Source organism: Scatophagus argus, chromosome 20, assembly GCF_020382885.2.
Source record: "Scatophagus argus isolate fScaArg1 chromosome 20, fScaArg1.pri, whole genome shotgun sequence".
In the NCBI taxonomy this organism is placed as follows: domain Eukaryota; kingdom Metazoa; phylum Chordata; class Actinopteri; family Scatophagidae; genus Scatophagus; species Scatophagus argus.
In genome coordinates, this window is record NC_058512.1 from 6,335,385 (window position 1) to 6,359,807 (window position 24,423).

General features: G+C 40.9%; 1 protein-coding gene across 6 annotated transcripts in view; it reads right to left on the reverse strand.

Annotated features, from left to right (window-relative positions):
• Window positions 1–1,072: 1,072 nt before the first annotated feature.
• Window positions 1,073–24,423, reverse strand: part of nedd4l (NEDD4 like E3 ubiquitin protein ligase) — a 41,800-nt gene continuing 18,449 nt past the window's right edge. For 4 of the 6 annotated variants that reach the window (XM_046374849.1, XM_046374848.1, XM_046374845.1 and 1 more), the window contains 26 exons: window positions 24,159–24,209; window positions 22,607–22,668; window positions 22,140–22,242; window positions 20,949–21,103; window positions 20,123–20,258; window positions 19,815–20,003; window positions 19,561–19,638; window positions 17,415–17,474; window positions 16,029–16,166; window positions 14,848–15,024; window positions 12,204–12,401; window positions 11,334–11,411; window positions 9,585–9,639; window positions 8,613–8,671; window positions 8,160–8,225; window positions 7,154–7,383; window positions 5,703–5,824; window positions 5,508–5,578; window positions 5,196–5,291; window positions 5,001–5,074; window positions 4,782–4,842; window positions 4,465–4,524; window positions 4,204–4,311; window positions 3,498–3,594; window positions 2,927–2,999; window positions 1,073–2,543 (listed from right to left, as the gene is read on the reverse strand). In XM_046374849.1, the coding sequence (XP_046230805.1) occupies window positions 2,441–2,543; window positions 2,927–2,999; window positions 3,498–3,594; window positions 4,204–4,311; window positions 4,465–4,524; window positions 4,782–4,842; window positions 5,001–5,074; window positions 5,196–5,291; window positions 5,508–5,578; window positions 5,703–5,824; window positions 7,154–7,383; window positions 8,160–8,225; window positions 8,613–8,671; window positions 9,585–9,639; window positions 11,334–11,411; window positions 12,204–12,401; window positions 14,848–15,024; window positions 16,029–16,166; window positions 17,415–17,474; window positions 19,561–19,638; window positions 19,815–20,003; window positions 20,123–20,258; window positions 20,949–21,103; window positions 22,140–22,242; window positions 22,607–22,668; window positions 24,159–24,209 (2,700 nt within the window). In that variant the 3' untranslated portion in view covers window positions 1,073–2,440. The remainder of the gene's footprint in view (window positions 2,544–2,926; window positions 3,000–3,497; window positions 3,595–4,203; window positions 4,312–4,464; window positions 4,525–4,781; window positions 4,843–5,000; window positions 5,075–5,195; window positions 5,292–5,507; window positions 5,579–5,702; window positions 5,825–7,153; window positions 7,384–8,159; window positions 8,226–8,612; window positions 8,672–9,584; window positions 9,640–11,333; window positions 11,412–12,203; window positions 12,402–14,847; window positions 15,025–16,028; window positions 16,167–17,414; window positions 17,475–19,560; window positions 19,639–19,814; window positions 20,004–20,122; window positions 20,259–20,948; window positions 21,104–22,139; window positions 22,243–22,606; window positions 22,669–24,158; window positions 24,210–24,423) is intronic. The other 2 variants (XM_046374844.1, XM_046374847.1) reach the window with 2 other exon arrangements.

The window sequence follows — 24,423 nt, forward strand, 5'->3', positions numbered from 1 at the left end:
CCTATGATCGGTTCTTCAAGAGTTAATATTAATTCTCATTTGCACTTCATGACTTTTTTTTTCCAGCTGGTGGAATGTTTTATAAAGAGTATCTAGAGAAGAGGTGGCTCTTGGTTTGTTTGTGACCAGATCGAGGGTAGCAGGTCTTGATAAAATGTCCCCGGACTGGCAGGTTGGCTTTTATTTGCTTGTCCTTGGAGCTGATAACTCCTAGATTGCAATTGTGTGAATGAACTGAGGTCCCTTCACCACACCACGTGTGCACCCACACGGGGGTGGGGGAGGGTGGAGTGAAGGGAGAGACAGGGACAGTTTTAAGTCTCAAGACAGGCGCTCGGAAAAGTGATTTTATCAACAGGTGGGTCAGGAAACTGTGCAAAGCCTGGCGGCAAATTAAGAATCCATTCATAATGTGGATGAATTAAAACAAGGTCCTTCATCAGCAGCACAGCAGGATTTTGTAAAACAGTATTTTAAAGATCTGCTAATCAATATTTTACATACCGATGGAGTCTAATTTACACAGTGTTCACGCAGATTTTAATTTAAATTTGAATCAAGGAACTAGCAGTGGTGAAATAAATGATGTGTAAATTCTCAAAGCACACAGCACTCTTAGAAGTTTCATTTTTATTTGAATGAAATTAAATGAAACACAAAGAGTTTCAGAGAGTGGTGGAATCTTTAACAAAAGTGATATTTCTTGTCATTTATTAAGAAAAAAAGAAAATCCATCTAAGGAAAAAAAAAAGGACTCATCTTAGTTTGAGATGTGGGATGAGAGGAGGGAGGAAACACAAGGGAGGGAAATGAAAGAAGAAAATGGAGAATACTAAAGGATGTGTCAACTTTTTTCCTACCTTAGCAGCAGCAGCCCACATTTACAGACTATTTATATTGCACCAGGTAAGTGCTCCGAACAGAAAACAAAAAGAATCACATTCAAGTTAATGACAAAAGACATACAATAGGTGACATGACCTCAGAGTGATCTATATAAAGTGCCCTTTAGGTTCAATGGTGTTAGAAAAAGGAGAGAGAGAGAAAGAAAAACATAAAAAAGAAAAAAAACTTCTTTTTCCTTGTAAGAAATGTGCTGCTTTATATTCAGTGGCGATCACAGCTTTTCTATCAAACATCCACGCACGCACACAGCTTCATTTTAACGTTGTTGATCAGTAATACTTCTGTTAAATGTAGTACATACATATATTTATATATCATGAAAGAACTTAAAATGTGGTGGGTTTTTTTTTTTTTTTTTCCAAATACAATTTACAGCATTATGAACAGCAACAGGCATGAGAGTATTAATATAATCGTGACGCAAACATCTCAGAGAGACTATCCTCAGTTTTCCCCTTCTCGACCTCGAGACTGATTACACGTCCAAATTACCACCATGTAGTCGAAGCAAACACAAGATACAGTTTCATGCTGCTTTCATAGCACTACAATAAAAACCATTTTATTCAACACATTTGCTATCACCATAACAAATGATACGGATTAATTATTTCCCAGACTAGCCAGATTTACACTTCACACACCATGTCATATAGAGTTGTCAAAATAGTAAACAACATTGTTCATCAGTACAAATATGTGGAGAGTATTTTCCTGCAAGAATTATAACAATGGTTTAAAAAAAAAAGAAAGAAAAAAAAAATCCATGATGACAAAAAACTATAAAAATCATCTTTGGGGATCGTTTCATCCCCCACTCTCGAATCCTTACCAGTGGCTAAAAAAAAGAGAGAAAGAAAAGAAAAAGAAAAACATTCTACAAAAGGCTGCAGTGGCGATTTCTGATCACATGACATGTGGTCAAGGCTCTACGGAGGGGTGTGGCCGATTTCCTGAAATGTGACTGGCTAGAATTCCTAAGGTAATCTGGTGTTGGTCTAAGGATTTGAGAGAGTTGTGATCATAGTGCCATTGCAGGTTCTTAGAGAAATAGTGCATGTAAGAGCCGGATTAAGGCCATGCTAAGACCCTTCCACTGAAAGGTGCTCGAATACTGTGCTATAGTGTACATAAAGGAGCTATTGAAATGCATTAGTGTTTTCCAGCACTGTAGATTTTCACAGGGTGAGGGGGAGAGGGGAGAGAAATGGCGGATCAGGGGGCCAGCTCTCGTTATTTATCGCTCATGTCTGTGGGTAATGGATTTCAGCATTCAGCGTTGCGGCTTTCCCGTTCTTTCCCCAGCACCTTTAAGGAGTGACCTACCTGCACTGAAAAGACTTAAAGACGTAGGCATATTGGCTCGATAAATCGCTGTACAGTCTCGAACCACCGTGCTGTGGAGGTGGCTCACAGTCAGGCATTACAGTACAACATGCTCACACAGAACTGCTACAGCAGCTGGTTTGACATCCCTGTGGCTTTTTGTTTCGGTTTTATTGTCGGTTGGTTGGACGTGGACGAGGCGGCTATTTTAGTCGACGCCCTCGAAGCCCTGTGCGTTCTCCACAGCCATGAGGAGTTTCTCTCTCAGGTCCTCAAACGATTCATAGGTGGGCAGATCCAAGCGGTTGAAACTGGAATGAAGAATGTTTGATTGACAAATTTAATATAAAAAAAAAAGCATGAACAAAACCACAAAAGCACTTGATTTGTTATGTACTGCTCTGAGTATTTTAAGCTGTGCTGCTAACATGGCTACATGCGCCGTCTGACTGTCAGTCTGTCCACTTTGGTCCAGACTGAAATATCTCAACCACTGGACAGGTTGGCATGGACTGAGGTACAAAATCTGTTTCCAAAGCGGTTCCAAAATGCATCTTACTGACTTTGGTGATCCCATAACTTTTCTCTGATGCCTAAAAACAGCCTCAAAGCTGCACGCTTGTCTGTAGACTCCTCTGTGTGTGTGTGTGTGTGTGTGTGTGTGTGTGTGTGTGTGGTAGTGGTGGTGACATACCATGTGTGAGCTCTTGGCAACTTATCTGGTGTTCCCCACTGCTCGATCGTGAACAGCTGAGGTCCATTAGAACCTGGCGCAAAGAAAAGATGATTACAATGACAGACAGGAGAGGAATTACTGCCTTTGCTATCTCATTTTTATTCAGTTAATCGTTAAAATCTCACACATATTTCATACGTTTTCTGTGATCAAACTCCTACAAGCAAATTTCTAATCAAACGGGGATCTCTGGTTTAATTTGTGTCAGTTTAGGGGACCCTGACCTGAAGACGTTTGGGGACCACTGATGTACAGTGTTTCTACGCATGAATTGAACATTTCAGCAATCATAGTGCCATTTGGTAATTTGGTACTTCCTCATCTTTCTCTTATCCATATGTAAATGTGCACTGATGGTAATACAGTTCTTGGAACTGTTAATTGTTGGCTCATAGTCTCAGAGAAAACAACTTCTGCGTCACTGTTACATAAAGCTCAGGACCTGCGGCCTCGGCAGATGACATGATTTTAAAGAAATGCTGCAGCATGAAATAAAAGAAACCTGAAGTCATATGGTGAAGTAACATACCATAAAGCTCAGCAAAGCCATTCATGGGCACACGTGATGTTCCTGTGACAAACTGGAGGAGTCGGATCCTCTTTTCAGCATCCATCAAAAGGACAACCTGGAGAGTCAAAGTGACATATACTAAATCAGGAAGCTCACGGAATTTACATTAATATCCATATGTTATAACACCTTAATATTTCACAAGTACAACACAGAAAAAAAAATAAAAAAAATAATTCAAAGCAGAAAAGCACAAACTCAAAAAGAAGTTTGTTTGAGGCAGCTCGCTTAATCAGATGACATGACACCGTTGCCTGTGTCTGTGTGTGTTGTTTGCTGACTGAGTGTGCGAGTGTGTAACTGTGTGTGTGTGTGTGTGTGTGTGTGTGTGTGTGTGTGTGTGTGTGTGTGTGTGTGTGTGTGTGTGTGTGTGTGCGTGCCAAAGCACAAGTCAAGACAGATGATAACCAGGGCAGGTACTACTTTGGGCTCTTTCATCAGAGCAAATAAGCCTGTACTTCCAAACAGACTTTGATCTTCAAAAGCGAGGCCAGCAAACCCGTCGCAGGCTGGACGGAGGGAAAGATGACTGGAGCCAACGTTTATGATCAAATACCACCCGTGTGCCTGATGATTAGCTCAGTGCATGTTTGCAAAAATCAGTTGTGTGTATATCCATCTGTGCGCTTGCATCCATCTGTGTGTGGACATATCACAGACGTACCTTCCAGAACCACTGTATGACAGGATGGTTGGGACAGTAGCCATTTTTGTAAACAGTGTGTTGCCTCCAGTCGTTCACGTCAACGTCACCCAGACCACACATGAGCAGCTACGCAGAGTCAGAGGGCGACGAGCAAGACAGAGAAATCATAATCTTCAGACAGAATACTGTTTAAGTTAAGATTCATAATGCCTTGTGGCGTGTAAGTGTAATGTACACGGATATGATTGGAGGAAACAACTTTAAATTAAGACTCCATACCTCCAGTTCATTTTCATCAAAAATCTTGATCAGGTCTATGAGAATGAGCTCAGTGAAGCCCTGAAAATTAAAGTAAAATGGAATTAAAACATAATTCTGAGTTCAAGCCAAGCAACATAACTTCAGAACAACTCAATAAATAATTAACATGTTTTGATTTGAAAGATACAAATATCCAAGGAAGAGGTTTAGGTTTAGAAATAGAATAGACAGATTAGATTAGATATAGCTGAAATTAAAACTAAGGGCCTCAGACACGCCAAACATCTGTGGTCACGCTGCCCCCAAGTGGTGACTGTATTATTGGACATAAATACCTCCAAGAAGGCGTTCATCTGCTTCTGGACCCGATTGACAAACCTCCACTGGATGACCAAGCTGTCAAAGGGAAGATTATTGAGATGTGAATACAAAAACAAATTTTAGTACAGTTTTAGCGTTATATTTGATGATGAAGTTCTATGATAACCTGTAGCTACTCATAAAAAGATTTTAAAAAAATGAAGTCAGAGGAGAAATACGGATCACGTCCTTACTCTATGTATTCCTTTTTGTTCTCATTGGTGACCACCATGTCAGAGCCACTGGGCTTCAGGTCCACCTGGTACGTCTGAGAAACAAAACCACCATAAAAACAAAGACCAGGATATTCCAGATACCAAACAACATCTCTTTTACTGCAATTAGAAATGTGTTCACAGATTCAGAATGACTGACGGAAGCCTGAGCACCTGTCCAAAGTTGTCCTCGTCAATACAAAACCTCAGGTCCAGCTCAGTGGGATCATTCTCCAGAATCCACTTTAGAGAGTTGTAGTATTCACTGTCCTGCAGGGGTACAATGCAGGGCAGACAAACATTACACACACACGCACACACACAAAAATGTATGCATTCACTGCCTTTTATTTGTTAGACTTCAGAGTCTCCTTTTTGCGTCTCAATCCAATCCAAACAAACAATCAACCCTGCGCTCAACTGGTAGTAAAAAGAACTACTGAAAATTTAAAGCAGCAAAGTATTTCAGCAGCACTGAGATCTTACCACAGACTCCATGTCTTTCAGGGAGATTTGTTTTCCCAGCATCATCTTGTAGAAGGGTCGGATGAAGAAACCTAAGAAAGCAGCAAACAATACCATGCTGTCACACATGACAAACCTGAAAACACTCATGATAACAGAACATCATTATGAGAGAGTTTATATGTCAAAGACAGGACCCGACATCGAGCAGCTCACCATCCAGTAGTTTTCCGTGAAACACGGCCATTCCTGCCACACGTCCGATGAACTTGAAATAGGAGAGGTGATCCTCGTTGCACAGGCCAGAGTTGGGATTGATTTGGAGAGTGTAGTTGTCCCTGCAGAGACGAGCGCACAGAGGAACAAAGTCATTTTCAAGGTTTCATATCCAGGTTATTCTGTAATGCACAGAGCAGTCAGTGCTGCCAATGGGCTCATTTCAACAAAAAAACCAAAAGTCAATAAACATAATATCTTGACTGAAATTTCTGTATTATTTGGAGCAGCAAGCTAAAAAAAAAGAAGAAATACTCCAAGATTAAATTGCACCATCAACTTTATCCTTGATTTAATAAAACAGACTATAATTACCTTTTCCAAACGGCCCAGATTTAATAAAGTGTCATCTGTGATTTATTTCATGAGATTTCATAAATGCTCCAGACATTTTTTTAAAATGACATCCACAGTAAACACAGACTCTGCTAATCTATAATCCTCTATATCTATAATCCTCAGGTACATCTTGCACCTGAAGAGAAAGTTTATATATATATATATTTATATATTTACAGCAGAACATGCACTGCCTTCATGTATAGTCGTATTTTCCCCTCCTTACCACGGCAACAAAACCCTGCGTGATCCACAAAGACACTGCCACTGTTAAAGAGCATCTCACAGCTCATTCTACAAAACATTGTTCATATATTAAATTATAATATTGTTTTCATTAAAACTGTGTGTGTGAGATGGTTAAGGGTAAAAGTTTTGCACCCAGGGACAAACGCACAATTTCCAAGGAAGTTGCTCAGCATCGACTTCTCATCTAACTGTAACTACATGATGTGTTAAAAAGAAGGTTGCTGAGGTGAATATTCACAGTGGAGCATAATTTAAAACTTTTCAACTTAATTATACCTATCATTCATTTATGAAATGAAGCACACTTTAATTAAAGTAAGAGTCTATTTTTTTTTTTTTTTACTTTGCTGCCTTTTCAGCAGCAGTTTGTATCAGTGATTTCATGTCACCTTTGCCCCACATGGGAGTCGTCACCTATTGATGATGGTGCCAAGAAAAGGAACAAAACATACGACAATTTAATTATCTTTACGCATACTGAATGTGGGAAACGTTTGTTCCAGGATGGCTTGCTGAATGACAGGAAAAGACAATCAAAGTAAAAGGAAACTTTAACAAGTCTCATAGGGAAACAACACGACAGGACTGCCCCTTGCTCCACAATGTGGAAAAAGACAACCGTGACAATATGAGGGGTGAGGGATTGTTCCATGACCGCAAACATACAACATGGCTGTCTAATAAACTCAGCTTTACCCAATACTATGTTACACCCCTGTGTCCTGTGTCACATCCTGTTTTTGTCTCAGCTGTCTAACTCTTCAGTGAGAGGCTGCCCTGCAAATCAGCACAACACGACTTACGTGGCAGAGTACTCAAACAGGCCGTAGTAAGGATTAAACATCTCCTTAGATAAGAGGAAGAACCACTCTCTGGCCACACCGCCGTAGTCTAATCCTTTCTCGGACTCAAACTCGATCCACAGCCGCGCCTTGAGGACATCAGGCCTCTTTAGGGACATGATTCGACGGTACGACTCTTCAAAGATGTTGTTCCTGTGTAGCTTCATCTCAAAGCGGTTGGGAATGTCAGCCTAGAATAAATGCGAAAACCAGTGCTGTGTTAAACAAAGGGGAGTTTTTATTTCATTTTGATTCACTGAGGAAAGGTGGAAGTATGTGACCTTTGTACAGAGACAACAAATTGATTTAGACTCAGACAAGGAAAGAAGAAAAGAAGACTAGGAATTGTGTGCTGTTGTTAAAGATGCTCTAACAAAGTACTCACACAAGAGCACAAGTAACAATGTTGTTGTAAGCCATTTACAACAGTGCAGAATCCTTGTGCAGTTGGATTAACTGCTGTGGGAATTGCAAGCCTACTGAAGTACTTACACCTCAAAATAGAAGGCATGTTTCTCCTTCAGAAGTTACTGTAGATATGATCCTTTGTGTGATAATCTTGCCTGATGACCTTAAACATGCTCAAACACATGACTGAATACTGTGCCAAGGCCAAAGTATCAATATGTTCACCAAAGATTAAATTCCAGTATCAACAAACAACAGAAAAAAAAAACAGGCTGTAATGTGGCATTCTGCACTCCACCTTGCAGGTGTTAATTTCAAAGAAATGTGAAATGACTGCAATGAATATTTAACATGCAATGAAAATATCAAAATCAGTCATGCAGTGTCAAGACAGTGTGAAGAAAGTTGAATAAGCATCCAATCAAGCCTAATCAAGAAACAAGCTTAATTAGACTGCATTCTTGTGCAAAGAGAAGCCGTGACATTCTGAACAAATTTACCTTTGTTTCCCAACGAGAACTCAGAAACCCAAGACAAACCAGTCACTTAAAAATCTTACCGGTTTCTTCAGTTTCTTCCTGAAGTAGTCGTATTTCTGCTTGAACTCTCTGGAGTAGGGAACAGCCTGCACAGACAACACAAAGCACATACAAGAGTCAAGATATTATCAAAAAGGAATCAATATTCATATAGACATTTGACTCGTGATGTTTTATCAGAAAAACTAAGCATGCCTTCATTTCCGGTGAAAACAGAAATACCAAATACTAGATAAGAGTGTAACTTGTGTATGGTAGTTGGCAATGAGCGGAAACAATATCTCAAGTGGTACACAGAATAACACAGAGGCGTTGGCATGTTAAGTGGCAGTGACAAAGTGATCTGTCTTTGTTGTACACAGACACTGTGGCTGATGATAGTGTGTGTGGCAGACAGAACCACAATGTTAAAAGAACTGGTTGCTTCCATGTGGAAACACTGCAGGGACTCTGTGTTGGAGGAAACTACTCACAGGTCCTGTGATAGCTGGACTCTGGAGACGCGGGTCCTCCCACTGTGTGTTCTTTGTATCTGGATGAAATAAACAGCATAAACTTTTCAGACGGAAAACAAAACAAAAATCAGGAACATGTTCTGGCTTCAACTATTAAAAGGCGATTTGCTGCTTTCTCTGCTTTATGCCTTATGTAAAATGGGTATCTTTGAGTCCGGGCTCACGTGAACAGGTCACCTTAGGCCAGCATGACATTTTATAGACTAAATGATTGCTCAATTAATCTAAGAAATAACTGACACATCGATTAGCAATGAAAATAATTAAACTTCAACTCTTATGAATCCACATCCCTCAGTTAAGTGACAGCGCTGCACTACATCAAATTCCAAACAGAAAAACCTGTCAAGTGAGTTTTTGCTTCGATGGAGGAGGTGCGTTGCTGTCCTTGACACTGAAAAATCTGTAACCCCACTGCAACCACTCCACACTATAAAAAGTAACTCAAGAGAGAGGCAGACAGAGTGAAGGCTGAGTCCAAATGTCGCGATGTTCTTGGGAAGTCTAAGAGTGCTGAGGCCTGTCCAAACACACATTTTATCCAGCCCACAAGGGTCCCTCTACTGCACTTTCAGAAGACTCCCAGAGAGCCCGCTTGATATCATAACCCACAATTCATTGAAATACGGATGTGAAGTTTTCATTTCTCCAACTGCCAAAACAAAATGAACTTAATATGAAAGCGTAAAACAATGATTTGTTAAAATTTTACTCGAATCTTGGAAGTAAGAAATATGTAGAGTGCTGTGCTGTGAAAGCTGTGCAGTCTTGTGCCCTCTCACACTTGATGTAACGATGGTAAACACGTCACAGGCCATTTGACTGAAGTCTGCTAAGTCCAAAGGCTGGACACTCGGAATCAGCTTAAGACACACATGACAAAATACAGCCATGGAAGAGACAGAAAGTGGTAAGATGGGATCCGCTTACTGTGGTCAATGTAGAAGGTGCGTCCGTCTGAGTGAACTCTTTCTTCCCATCCAGGCTGAAAAAGGAGCACAAGTGAAAAGAGTCAGAAAAAAAAGCACAAAGTCACCATTACACAGCACTTTTAAACAGGCCATGCTCAAATAGTCACCATTTAAATCCATCCACTTTTTTCCCTTCCTTTTTTAATTTATGTTTGATTGACTGCGACTGACCACTAAATGGTCCAAACACTGACAGCCCGGCTCTGCAGGCTCAATCAAACACGCCACAAAGGAACCGAAAGGATTTTCTGTCCTATTTGAGTCATGTCTGAGACGTCAGCAAGGCAAGGATACGACCACAACATTAAAAGGTTAATCACCACTACTAGTTCAAACCAGTACATGGTGACCACTTTGTGTCACAGGTCACACACACACACACATTCGTACAGCATAAGACAATTAAAACAAGTACAGTAAACTGAGAGTAAGGGGGTGAGGAAAGGAACCAAGTCTGACAATCTGTCAACAAGAGTGCAGCTGTAGTGCGTTTCTATGGATGCTGCTACTGCATGAGTGGAGACATCAGACTGAAAGGCTGATAACACATGCGCCACACAGGCAGTTCCTTCCTCTAACATACATACATAGCTACTTTTGTTTCTCTTGAAACCTTCATGCCTCCCTCTGACCCTTATCAACCCCGTCTCTCCCCTATCAGTTCTTCTTTGTTCATTCTCCTTCTCTCTCTAACAAATGCCCACTGCATCTCGCCTCGTCCCACTTTCCTAAGTTGTCCGTCTGTCTCCTCAGACACTGAAACAGGTACACACAGAGATGGAGCAGTCAGCAGTGGTGGTGCAAGGAGGGCACACAGAGAGGAAGTGGGGTAAAAATACTGATGAAAAGGAAGGGAGAGGTACAGTCCATCCATGCCGGTCATGAGAAAGAGAAAAGTGAGAGAGAAAAAGAAGGTAAAAAAGAAAGCACAAGGATGTCTGCAGGCATTTGACCAGACCAGACCAGACATTAGGCAGGCAAGCAGAGGGAGGGAGGCACCAACCAACCTCCTCTGGTAGGTTCTGCCAAACAGGAATGGCCAGGTGTAGAAGAAGTAGCATACATTAGATCCACCAGAATGGAGAGAAAAGAGAAAGAGGGAGAGAGAGAACACACACACATGCACACACACCACACAACCCTGTGAGATGTACGAACCCATGAAGCTCTGATTATTCAAACAGCTACCTACAGTACCGTTTGGCCCACTTGTTGAGAGTCTGTCTTTGTCAAATGGATAATAGAGCAGGTGACAGACAGCCTCCACCTCCTAATTATGGATTATCACAGCCCCCAGACTCTGCTTTCTCATCCATCACCAGTTACATTCTCCTTCCTTTCTAACAGGACTGAAGAGGACATGTCTAAAAATGGCTTCATTGTCAACCATTTTATACACAAATTTAAAACATGGACCACTGAGTTAAACATCAAAAGCTGACCTGCAGACAAAAAACATAAAATTCACTGAAGGCGCAACAAGCCGAATAAATACCTTTTCTCATTAGCTTGGAGACGTGTCACATAGTTATGGTGATAGAAAAAGAGTTCTAAATAGATTTAGAACACAAGATGTGTATTTTGGTAATGGTACTTGTGAATGAGTGAACAAAGGGAAGCAATTGTTTGGATCTGCGAGGTTGTTATTAATGTGTTTTGTGGGCCAAAGGTTAAATATGCAGTAGGTCTAATTGTGACTGTAACTTACAGGAAGAGGACCAAGGTCACCAGGCTCCATTGAGTTCTTATTCCTCATATGGACTGGATACTTCAACCTGGGATCCTCCTGGTTGTCAAGACAGGGAGGGAGCGAAGGAGGAGATACACACATGGGTGAAAAAAAAAAGTGTGACAAAAACAACATTTTACTTTTGCTCTTGTTTAAGGATTAAAAAAACTGCTCTTTCAATATAATCGCAACTGCCCCAAAGCTCACTTAGTCTTAAGAGCTGAACGCTATTAAGGACTGAGGTAAATGTGAAATTTACTTAAACCACTAGATGTCACCAAAAGATCCTTGAGGATCAAGACTAACCACTGCCCTAGATTTTTTGAGTCTGTTTCACAACTCAGAATGTCAAACAAACGTTCATAATCACAGACAGAGAGAAAAATATAAATCACTACATTTGCTAACAGTAACCCAACACATTTTAGGCTGTTAACAAGTCTCCCAGAAAGAACTGTGTAAACTGGTACTAATTATAAGGCAAACAAAGTGAAACGCAGCTATTTAGGTGTAGCTGGTTGCGTTGAGTTTTTATACAGCTGTGGATTTTGAGAGGAATTTCCTTGAAATTGAAACTCCAGTCAATACTCATTTATTATTGGAAATCATATATCTTTATATATGCTGCACTGTACGGTTGTTGGCTGCGCACTAAGGTTATGCAACAAAGTTCCTATAATTATGACCAAATAACATAGTTCTTTCCTGGAAGTGTACTAGGAAACTGTTGGAGGAATTGCAGACCTGTAAAATGAGTCAGTCAATGAGAGTCACCCTCCACTCATACTTCAAAAACCATCTTCTAACCTCAAGTGCAACCCAGCCCGTTCCCACAGCGTGTCATCTCACCCAGGTAGTGGTTCTGCTGTTGTGGTCGATGAAGAAAGGCCGTCCATTGGGGGCTATCCTCATCTCCCAGCCTGGGGGCAGGAAGCTCTGCTGTGTCTTGTGCTGTGACTTGGGAGAGCTGTAGGGGGACGGCTGGGGAGACTGCGGGTTGGAGAAGGTGTCCTTCACAGCCCTCCGCACCTGGATGTTGTTGGCTCCCTGAAACCAAAGGAGAAAAACAAAGGGGAAAAAAATGCAGTGAACTAAAAGGACATGTAACTGGATATGGATGACTGACAGGATGAACTAAATCATTACTGATCCTCTGACACAGAACAGACAGTGATGGAAAAGCAGTCTCGCAACAGTAACCTTGTTAGAAAAGATGAGAAATTCAGACTCAGTCACCATTCTGATTCCCATAAAAACAGAGAGGGAGCTGATCAATACCCATGCTGCATACTCAGTCAGCCTGTCAAGTTATCAATCAAAGCGTCAACATAAACAACAACATAAACTCGATAAGTTCTACAGATTTCAGCTTTTACTGATTCTGTGGGCATGCCTCTGAAGCATAATGGTACAATAAAATTTAACATAACATAACATAAAAACTGGAGATAATTTACATCTACCAAAAGTGTTCAGATGCAGACCTTGGACAAGGATAAAAGAAATAAAGGAATCACAACATACCATTCAAGAAACAATGTTTCTACAGTAAACCAACGACAGCTGGGATCTTTAAAGTTTCTAAAGTAACATTAAACAGACCGAAGTTGCTCAGGTTAATGAATGCTCCTACATCGCATTGTTCTTTTAGCAGCAATTATCGCTCACTGATCTGATTTTTAACAAGAGGAAAGTCTGCATTAATTAATCCGCGGACCTCCCACCTCCTCTGGAAGTTGTAATTACAACATTATGCAGTGAGTTTTTCACTTCCTTTACATGTGCAACACCTTGTTAACACACAGACATGGGCAGAGAGAGACACACACACACACACACACCCTAATTAAAACTCTGTCAGGTCTTTTCCCTTGATATAGCGTGGGATTATCACCGCACAATAAAGCTGTTAAATACAGTAGGAGATCAAAAAAAGAGACCATCCTTTAAGATACACTGCGTTGATCTTAATTAACCAAGTCTGTGTGCTGTATTTAGAGCTACTCTGCATACTTTTAGTTGAAATCTGTTTGGAATTGATGATAGATGTGCAAAGAAAATAACTAACTAAATGACAAGTTTTGCAGGTTTTCTAAAATGTCAGTTCAAGTGCGGGTTCACACGCATAGCAACAATACAATATCCCGACGATGACATAGTAACAGATGACAGATGCAAGAGACATTTAACACAACACTTAAGAGATTTTTAGGACTTCACTGTAATTGTCCCAGGTAGTTACTTGTACAATGTCACAGCCTGAAAAACAAGTTATTACTTGTCATGTGGCTAACATATCAACCACCTGTGTTGCTGAATTATTAAACCGTCTGACCGATGAGTAAGAAAACTGGCTAGATGAAAAGCATGCAGTGTAGAAGACATGTTGTGAACAGAGCCAGGACATGACAAATGATAACATACTCAGGACATGCAGATTATGGGCCTGGCTCATTGTGGGATCTGTTATTCAGCATGTTTCCAATTATCTGTATGATTCATATGTTTGGCGTAATAATGCAAATATTCAGTCTGTCCACTACATGTGAGGACTCAAACACAAATGTACAGCAGCTGATGCCTGTTTGCTCTCTGCCTTACTTTCACTGAGATATCTAATGCCTCAAAGGATCTTACAGTAGAACACTTGCAGTACATGAGGTACTTGAATTAGCCCTGAGTGTGAACATATATCTGTATATTTTCACAGGTTTATTGTTAAACAATCAGATCCAGCAACTCCAACAAGCAGCAGCTAATTTCTATGGTCTGATATCCGCTGGATTTAATGATATTTACTTTGCAAGATCAATATCATTGATTTGGATGTTCCCGGGTTTGCTTTAGCAAATCACAACAATCATTTGAGACCTGTGATCAATTCAAATAATGGATTCATGCAGCAGTAACTCAATCTACCATCTTGAATTCACCACAGCAAATTCATTCTGTTAGTGTTACTGCTTTAAAACACACTGTGCTGCAGGGCGAGATGGATGTACCAAGAATGCATATTGTTCCCAACAAACTCATCACCATGAATACCGAGCAAATATCGAACCATTTCATGTGACTAATTACTGTTTAACAGAGAGAAGTATTAGTGCTTCGTCATCAGCTACTTCTCCACTGAAGTTGGAAAAAAAGACCAGTGTGAAGAAAGAAAACCAGACTCCACGGTGAGATCAAAAAAAGATTAGATGAGAAAAGGAGAGCGGTTAAATGATGAGATTAACATTTCCATAAGGTTGGCAAGGATGAAAAGAGAGAAAAACAGTATCAAGACAAAGTCAACCTGAAAGAAAGAGAACAACACTAGAAAAATGTAATATTTAAGAAGGAAAATGAGGATAGGCTGATGAAGATAGGTGAGGATCATGATGGAAATGGTGAACACAAAGAACAAGGAAGTGCGGAAGGGCAAAGACTGCAAAGAAAAAGGAAAAAGATAAGAATACAGGGGAGCGGGGTGGTACAGGTGGCTAATTCTCACCTCCAACGGGGTGGAAAGGGTGACAGTAGGGGAGCTGAGGCTACGAGGTCGTCGGACTTGGGGCTCATGGAGGTGGTTGTTGGAGGCATTGGAAGAGGAGGAGGGAGTGGATGCAAGTGCCAGGGCTGAGGCTCCTCCTGAAGCTCCTGCTGAAGTGCTGGCTCCATCTTCAGTCAGCTGTCAGTGAGAATAGCACTTTGGAGGTTAAGTGGGGTTTAGAATAAGCCGTTTTTCTGCGAAAATCAATACTCGTTCTCATAAGCCATTGTTGGAGGTGCTTATCTGGTACAGGAAAGGTCTGGATACAAGCTTTTCTCTCAGGGAATTGAGTTCCTAAAATATCAAAAGCATGGTTGATGTAGGCCCATTTATTTTGCTTAAAATATAATTGTTAACAATGGGACAAAGATTGGTGAGGTACTATACTGGAAAAATGAAAGTCAGTGTTACCAAGAACCCCGGCCCAAGTGGCTGATACAATGGTTAAACCCACATTTACAATTGTCACAACTACGTATGGAAGACAAAGCAGTGCTATAAAATCCTCATGTAAATCATTTGGCAATGTCCTCTCGTTCTGAGTAATAACAAAAACAGAGACTGTTTGAATGAAAAGACTGTTTGATGGAAGTCAGAAGATGAACATGTATAATATAACCAGCAGTGGGCTGATAAAAGCAGAAATGAAGGGTAGATTTTCAACGAGGAGAGACGTGAGCATTAAACATACACCAAGTCCCATGTAGCCATCTCTCCCTGAGCTCAGACTATGGTGAGCTGCCTCATTTGCAGACAGGAAGACAGAGGAAGGCAAGTGGAAAAACAGGGCAGAAATGGGAAAAGGCAAGGGAAAAGTGGTGGTTGCAGTTCCACGCCAGGATTTATAAAGGCGTGACCAATACGAAGTTGCACTTCATCCAGAGTATCAAACAAAAAAAGCTAGACAGGGGAAGGAAGACATACAATAAAGTTGGAAAGAATTGAAAACGCCACGGAGAGAAAGACAGAAAAAGACTCTGAGGTTGCATAGTTGTGTCTCTTTCCATCATTCTTTATGGCGAAACAGACGAGAAACACAAGGGGGAATAGAGGAAAAGGTCCGACACGCACGGCCATGACAGGGACTGAGGTAAGATCCAGTCCCATGCATAGAGTCCGGCCAGCCTGCAGACCTGCTGTACCTGCACAATTGGCCTAGTCCAGGTAGTGGAGCGGTTGTTATGGTTCACATAATAAGTTCTTCCTTTGCCGTCCTTCCTCTCTTCCCATCCAGGAGGCAGGCCAGGGGTGGTCAAAGTATAAGCAGTCGCCGAGGGAGACTGGCCAAGTGTAGAGAGAGAAAGCAAAGCAGAGACAACTTATCAGTACAGGCTCATATGTGTGGAGATATGTGAAGGGAATCTTTTGATATTTGTAAATGACAGAGAGTCGGAGCACAAATTATTGTCCTTCCAAGGGGATGGTCACTGATGTTTTCTATAAAGTTTAGGGTTATTCCAGCATACCACGCGTTGCTTTTCTCAAAATCTATCAAGAACAGCACAGGAGATTGGAAAGACTTTCCATTTCAGCTGCATGGCACAGCGAAAGAAACAATTTAGGGACAGCATATAACAAAAGATTTTTAATGGAGTGGTAGGCGACTGCGTGTAATGTGAACCTTCACAAACAAAACACAATGAAACACAGAGAGTGCTAAAATAAACACCACACAGGGAATAGAAGTGGATCATTACTATTTTGCTAAGTGAACTATTAACCATTTGTGGTAAAAAAATGACTAAAATGGCTGACCAAGTAATAGTAAATATGGCACCCTTAAACATTGGACAGCACAAATATTCCAAGATGTGCATTCTCCACTTAAATTTTTGTTCATATCAATGATTTAAACATATAAACTTGATATTTTTGATATTTTAGAACCGGGACCTTCAGTATTTGAATCAAGTAGCATATGAAAAAAAAGGTGAGAAAGCTTAAGAAGTCTGTTATAGCAATGTGTCACGTACACCGATAAACCCCAAAACTAAAAGGCAAAAAAGGACAAAAACGAACGGATTGGGAGATCCCCATTAGTGGACACGTTGCATAAGGCTGCTTCATGGACTGTTATTAAAGACTCATCAGTGACACTTCACCACCAGGTTGCTCTATCAAGATATGATACACACAAACCACTTTATAACTCATGCACAGCAACTCTGGGACAACTTCTCATGTAACTGAGCACACAGTAACATCACAACTAAAAGAACTGAAGAAGGACTCATATGGATGCGGGTGGCTTCATCAGCTGATCGTTTTAGAGAACATTTTAATGAATGTATGCACTTCAGTTTCATTTCAGTGTTTGTTGTATATTCTTTATGCGCTACGTGTCATGAAAATGTGTCATACTTTCTGGAAATGTTGTTTTTTGCTGCTTTCTTGGATAACAAAGCCAATAAAAGAAAAGATTTTTATCAAAGTGATTCACAAAACCACTCAATCCCATCCTAACTGGTGTGTAGGAATTAAGAGGTATGCGAGCAATAGGTTTTAAACTGTATAAACTGAGATATTACCATAGACTCCTCACCACCTGAGACTGTTTGAGATCTTGTTCTTCTGCTCTGGGAACCCTGCTGGTGGTAGACAACAGGGGAAGATGGTCTTTAGTTCACAGTATGTTATGTTTTCATTGCCAGAGAGGACATAATGGGGCAAAGGAGAGTGGTTTGGCAGTAGTGCGAGGGTGGGAAAATTCTCAAAGGAGGTGCGAGTGACAGAACAGGAAGCGAATCTTGTGATTAGGGGCCATGGTAGAAACGTGTAGTGGCCGTGAATATAGGAAAAAAGGGGACTGTGAGGTTGACGGGTATCAGGAAAAAGCACAATTAATCGGGAATGTAATCGCAGTTGTGATTGGTTGACATGATTGAGCAAAATGTAGGTGAAGAGCAGTGTGTTGTCAGTAACGTTTGAGCAAAGTAAATCAACTTTAATACTGAGACAAACAAAACATGAAGACAGTTTGAACCACTGAAGTTATCAGGCTTACATTTCCCTGCTGGAGGGATGACACAGATGCTTTTCTCTGGACTGTAAATTTAGTCTCAATCTCAAGAAGAAAATGGCTTTAACGCTACTGTATTACCAGTCAGAGAAAACAGTTCCGTGTCCTGAAAATGTTAGAGCAGTGAAAGTGAAATGTTTTGCTGAAGTTCTCAAAAGGAACTTGAATCTAAGACTGTAAGAAAATAATCAAATATAGAGAAAAAGAAAAAATGAAACTGTAGATTCCTCCAATTATTCCAAAACACATGGATGAGAGAGAGATGACAATATATTTGCACCGCCACCAACCCCATAACAGTCAATGGCTTTATGATGACATAAAAGTATAATCTTAATCTTAGTATAATCTTATTTCTAATGTTCAAACCATAAGGAAAAAGCAAAAATATTTGTGAACACTTACGCTGAGACTGTATTTTGCCATTTTGAGATTTGAAGTAAACACACACAAATTCCCAATTAAAGGATAAATGTAGTGAAATTTTATGTCAACTAATCCCAAGACCAAAACCAACAATGAGCTGGTTCTTGTTTCAGTGTTTCAGCACCACTTGCTAAAACTGCAGGGCCTCCCTGTTTGAGTCTTAAAAAAAACTATACTACTTATATGTAAGCTGTTTTTAAAAATTTAATCTTCAGAAGGAACCAAATGGCTTGGTGTTACACACAGGGCTGCTAAGTGGGACAGTAATGGTTGTTGTACTAAGATGCTGTCAATGCCAGCCTTATCTTACGAGGCCAATTAACTTGTAATCAGAAAGGAATCCTGCCTTTACCCAAGAGACAACCTCACATGCATTGGTGGATACAAACAGCAACCATCCACCTACAGACCAATTTAATATAATTAGGAACTGTGTCACTGTAACTAATCTTCACTGCGACAGGAAACTACATGTGAACCCTCCCTCCTCTGATGGCTTTTTCATGAGCCTGCTGTTGTCCAGTCCTTAAAGATTTGACTTTCAAGAGAAAGGCTGATATCAGCACCTGTACTTTTCCCTGCCTTGACAAGGCCAAGCTCAGTTCTGTGACTCAGCTACAAGACAAACATCTGACTCAGATCTTGTGACAGTTCATTGAGCTGAGTCTCCACTGATGCTATGACTCAGGACTCTGTGGGGAACGTTTGATCTGATGTGGTGCTGTCCTTAATCTTACTTGGCAATGCTTTCTACTGGAATGGTCATTCTGCTGGCACACGGCTGTAAAGCCAACATTTCTATAATACATCCACCATAGCTACAAGTGAATCACAAAGAGCGGAAAGTAGAAGTGGGAGAGGAGGGGGAGGAAGAGGTATGGCAATCCTATACAGGCAAGAAGAAAAGGAATGGACGGGGAAAATATCAAGAAGCACAGATACCAGGAGGGAAAGGTGAGGAGAAAACAACACCTGCCTGGTACAGACAAATGGAGATTTTAAATGCAAGGAAGACAAAAAGAAGGGGAATTGATATGTGCTACACCCACAGCACTGAGGCATGCCAACAGAGAGCAGGTAAATGAGACAACAATGCTCGCTTGCTTGCTTAAGGCATTCAGAGAACAAATATGGGATGTTTGCTATGGTAGAAGCAATTTAACAAGGCAAAGGAGGAAGTCAAAATGAAAGAATTGGAGGAAATTCTCAGCGTTCATATATATATGTACCATGAGAGGAGGTGCTTGGGCCTGATCGCTGACACCATCCGTCATACTTGAGGATCGGAGTCTATTTGACAGCTGTCCCTGTTAAGGAAAAAGTAAGCAGGAAAAGAAGAAAAAAAAACATTATTGAAAATGCTATCACACTAATGTCTGACACAACAAAGACATGCATGGAAATATATGAAACTGGCTTAGGTTTATTTAAACATGTAGTGATTCAGTTTTGACCACTGAAAAATGAAGTGTTGAAGCCTCACCAGAGAAGTGCTGGGCCCTGCCACTTCGCCATTGGTATCAGGAGTGAGCGACAGCCTCAGGTTTAAATCTTCAGAGAACTCCTGGGTGACGGGTGTCGACGGATGTTGTGGTGTCAAGACGGAGGATGGGCCGGGTAGAGACTGGGCCATGCTGTCATTAGGATCCTCTTCTGTGATGAGCTCCCAGGACTGCAGGAGCAACAAGGAGACACAGCTATGAAGCATGAATAACACTGTAGTGACCTTATCACCTGAGACAGCTGTGGCTCATTATGAGCCTGCTGTATGTGTATATTCCTCTCTCTCACATTGTCCAGGTCTCTGGGCTCCAGGTGCTCGTTCTCTAGGTCTTCACTGATGTGGCGCCTCGAGCGGAAAACTCTGTGTGCTTCCTGATGGATCTGCCGTTGTTGATTGTCACTCTCAGTCTCAGAAATCACATCCCTGAAGGAGAAGAAAAGATTTCATGCAAAAAGTGTGAAAGTGCTAAGTCAGTAAGGTAGTAATAAAGTAAAATTCCAATATACAGCTGGAATGGTAAACACTGCAGATTACTGATTAAGTAGCCTGATTCAGCTACAGTGTACCACTCCGCCAGACTAATCTGTACAGTCTGATTCAGACAGAGGAAAGTGAGTATGGGGAAATAAGCAGATACACAATATCTGTGGTTTACGTGTCTATTGAACTACTGAACTACTTTGTGTTTTCTTCAAGGAACAGTTTTCCTTGTTTCATGAGCAGATCAATACTACTCTCATATCTTCTCATCTATAATATAAGTTAAAGCAAAAGTCTGAAATTTATCTTAGCTTAGCATAAAGCTAAAAAAATCCTGTAATCTGTAAAAAAGCCTGTGTAAAAAGTGTAAAAATGCCACATTGTGCTTTTAAGATGAGTTATGTGCAGGACAATGTCTTGGCAGGGAACCGGGGGCCTTCATGGAGTCTTGCTGTCACTGTGAGTTCACACAGCCAGCAGATCTGAAGCAGTCTCACACACAACCCCTTGTAAAACCACAGCTTCTTTTTACACTTCAGTTCTGGCACAGAATGAAACAAAATAAACACGATACTGTTCCTGTAGTACTGCTTTTGAGTCGAGCTAACGTTTGAACTGAGACACTACACGTACATGTTGGAGGGCCGTTTCCACTGTGTAGAGCGGTTGTTGTGGTTGACAAAGTAGGTGCGTCCCAGGTTGTCCACCTTCTCTTCCCAGCCCGGGGGTAAGGGGGGCAGCAGTTGCTGGGGTCGCTGAGAGCCTGAGTCTGCAGACTCATCCCATCCCTGCAAGAGAAAGTTCAGTTTTTGATGTAAGGTAGCATGAGTAACGCTGCTAGCTCAAGCCAAAGATCCAGTGGTCACAGACATCCCACTGAGCTGACAGCTTGTCAGACATGCATGAACACTAGCAAACCAGTTTAAGATGGGTTTCAAGTATGGAAATGGATCAAAGATGTCAGATTTACTTGTCTGTTTAAAATCTTTGCTGTGCGGTGCTCAAAAATGTTTTTTCTCAAATTTACTGGTGTTTATCTTGGTCTGACAAGCTGCTCACTGGTTGGACACATCAAATATCTCTCAGTGCAGTGTGTAAGACTGAGCTAATGGGTATCAATATCCCTACCAGTGCTGACAAAGTTGAACTCTCTCCTTTAGGACAGACTGACAAAGAAGTAACCATGAAGAAAAACAGTGAAACTGCTGTAATACCTTATAGTTTTGGTGGGAATCTGTGTACAGAGGTTTAAAAAAAGAAACTTTTCAATGTGAAAGAATGAAGGGCTTTTCACATTGAGAACATGTAGTCTGGGTAGGTTAGCACAGTGGCACTGAAGTTTTCGTACTTTGGCAGCTGAATGTCACCTCATCTGTGAAGCTTTTCACTTTTTGAAAACTTATAGCACCTCTCTAACACTTTGCGAGAAATCCACACTTGAACACACATACCAAACGAGAACACAAAATAAAAAAGAGGCAAAGCTCCTATTTCTCCAAATAACAGGCAGTATTGTAAATGGTTTTTCCATAACCTGACCTGGAAAAGACTTTCACCAGATCTTGGCGCCGAGATGCTTCCTGAATTCTTAGAGAAAAGAATAAAAAGAAGAGCCATCCTTTCTCCTCTCACTCTTAGCAAAAGGGGCCAAGCTGGAAACTCACTTAATATCTTTACACTTAGGACAATATTTCTTTGCATGTGTGAATTAAACTAGAATGTGGTTTGGCTTCAGTTTATAATGAACAAGTCAGTCAAAACGATGCCTTAGGTAATGCAAAGTCAGCAGTTAAAACAAACTCACAATAGTAGCCAAGAGCTTACCTCAGCTTCCTCCCTCATCTCTCCAGCCTCTTCTTCTTGTCCTCCTTGTTTGGGCAGATAGGCCATCTTGAGACGTAGGTAACCCTTCACCCTGGACTTGTGACTAGAACGATAATATCAGGAAAAGGGGACCAATCTGAGAACAGCACATCAAAACCAGGTGTCCTCCACCCTCAGAACCCCTACCAGGATAAAATTTTGAAATACAAGGGAGTTTCCAAACTGTCTATTAGCACCAGATGGTCTTTCACCTTCAGTGCTCAACTGACCATCACATACAACTTATTGCTCTCTGGAGATACCATACTAGTCTGCACAGTGTTTCAAACCAGGATTAATGTTACAGTGAGTTTAATAATGTGTTAATGTCTATCCCACTTGCTAATGGGGGCAAACCAGACACAATTTAAGTTTTATTACTGGTGTCCAATTTCAATGTTTACTTGTCACATCTGGCAGAAACTGACCTTCTGGGCCGTAGGAGGAAATCTTTAAACGTGTAGGGCCGCTCCATAGCAGGGTCCTCTGTCTGCAAATTTAGAGGAGGCATTTGTTGACAGCAGTCAATTGCACACACAAGCAAATACACGTTAGAGAGTATCAAAATATCAGTGTCGGGAGTTTACAACACAGTGGGAACTCTTTGCACAGCCATCCCAGCATCATTATGAAACAACGAGCTTCTCCTGTTACATATTGAACAGCAAAAAGGTATTTTGTAATTTACAGCAATCTCTCACTGCTCTCAGACTAGTTCATCATGTACTGCTCAGTAACTCACCACTGAATCAAGCTGTCAGTTTCCATATCAAGCACTCACTTGAATACAGGTTTTGTATTAATAAATAAATGAAAAGATAAATAAATTCATTAAACTGAGCTCAAGCTGCTGAGACCATATTTTCCTTGATATCTTATTATTAATTAAGGATTCATATCAAGTCTTAACTTCTCAGTTAACTCGGTTTTCAATAGTTTTTTCAATTAGTTTATAGCTTTTAAAAGCCTAAAGCAACATGTACCCTGTTTTATGTGTGACTCACGCAAAACAGGGTTACTTACATTAACTGGCACAAGGTTTCATGCTTTATGGTGCATAAGACTGTGTTTGGGAAAGCTTCCACAAGGTAAATGTAGCTACCAGATTATTTCAGTTGAGTCAGAGAGAAAGGTGATGACTATTAGGTTGACTACTACTCCAGTAACTATGAATAAGACATCTAGTCATTCGTAAAATCGACTTAAAACAGACACCACTTATACAAGCAATGCAGTAGCTTATTCATGCTTAGCTCAGTTTGCTCAATGGCTAAATTTAGATTCTCAGCATTAGCTGCATCAGGACCAAATATTCTCCATCCCGTCAAGTGACTTCATCTCTCAGCGTGACTCAGCTTTTATGTGCTCCCAATTTCCTGGACCCATGGGAGCCAAACAGGACATTAATAATTAACCCCAACACCTTTTACTGAAGTGCTTTTAAAGGTTCGCACAACTTTCACAGAATTTCAGAGAACCACAACCAGTGACGGCACAGCTCTCAACAGAGTAGAGGAGGTGCTGATCCTCAGTGACTTGTCTGAGTTTCAGCTCCCGTTTGCTTAAATGTGAAACCTCAACTGAAAAAACTGCCAAGCTCACACTGGTTCTCCATGTTAATGTTTTCAAAGGTTGTTATCTCACAGCAATCAACAGTTTTTCCAAGTGAGTACATGTGAATGTGCAAAAAAAGTGCAGCTTTTTCCACTGATTGTGAGGGCAGCCCGCCCTCAGGACAGGACCTCTGTTTACTGCTTTTCATATCTAAGAAGAAGTGTACTGTTTGATGACAACAACAAGCTACCTGTGTGCCTGACACTTTCTCACACTCAGGACAGCCAAACAAACACTCTCTGCCTGACCTTCAAAGAGGTTATTCAGGTAGAGCAATAATTGAAGATAAGAAACAGTTGAGTATTCAAAACAGTCATTTGGGCCACACACACACACAATCACCACACAGAGCTGCAAATAACTCACCGGCAAATGACTGAGAGGAACATCAACTTGTCCAAGGAAATCATCTCTGGTCTGAGAAAGAAAACAAGAAGGTCACCTTCAGCAGCTTAATTTTAGAAGTCGCAGCTTTTTGAGTGTGTCTGGAGAGTACCGAAATTTCCAGAAGGGGAAGAGGGGGGAAAAACACAATGTTGAGGTAAATCACCTAATGCACCAGAAGGTCCAGCAGCATTTTGTGTTTGTCACAGATGGAGTGAAAGACACAAATATTTTCATTTCATGAACA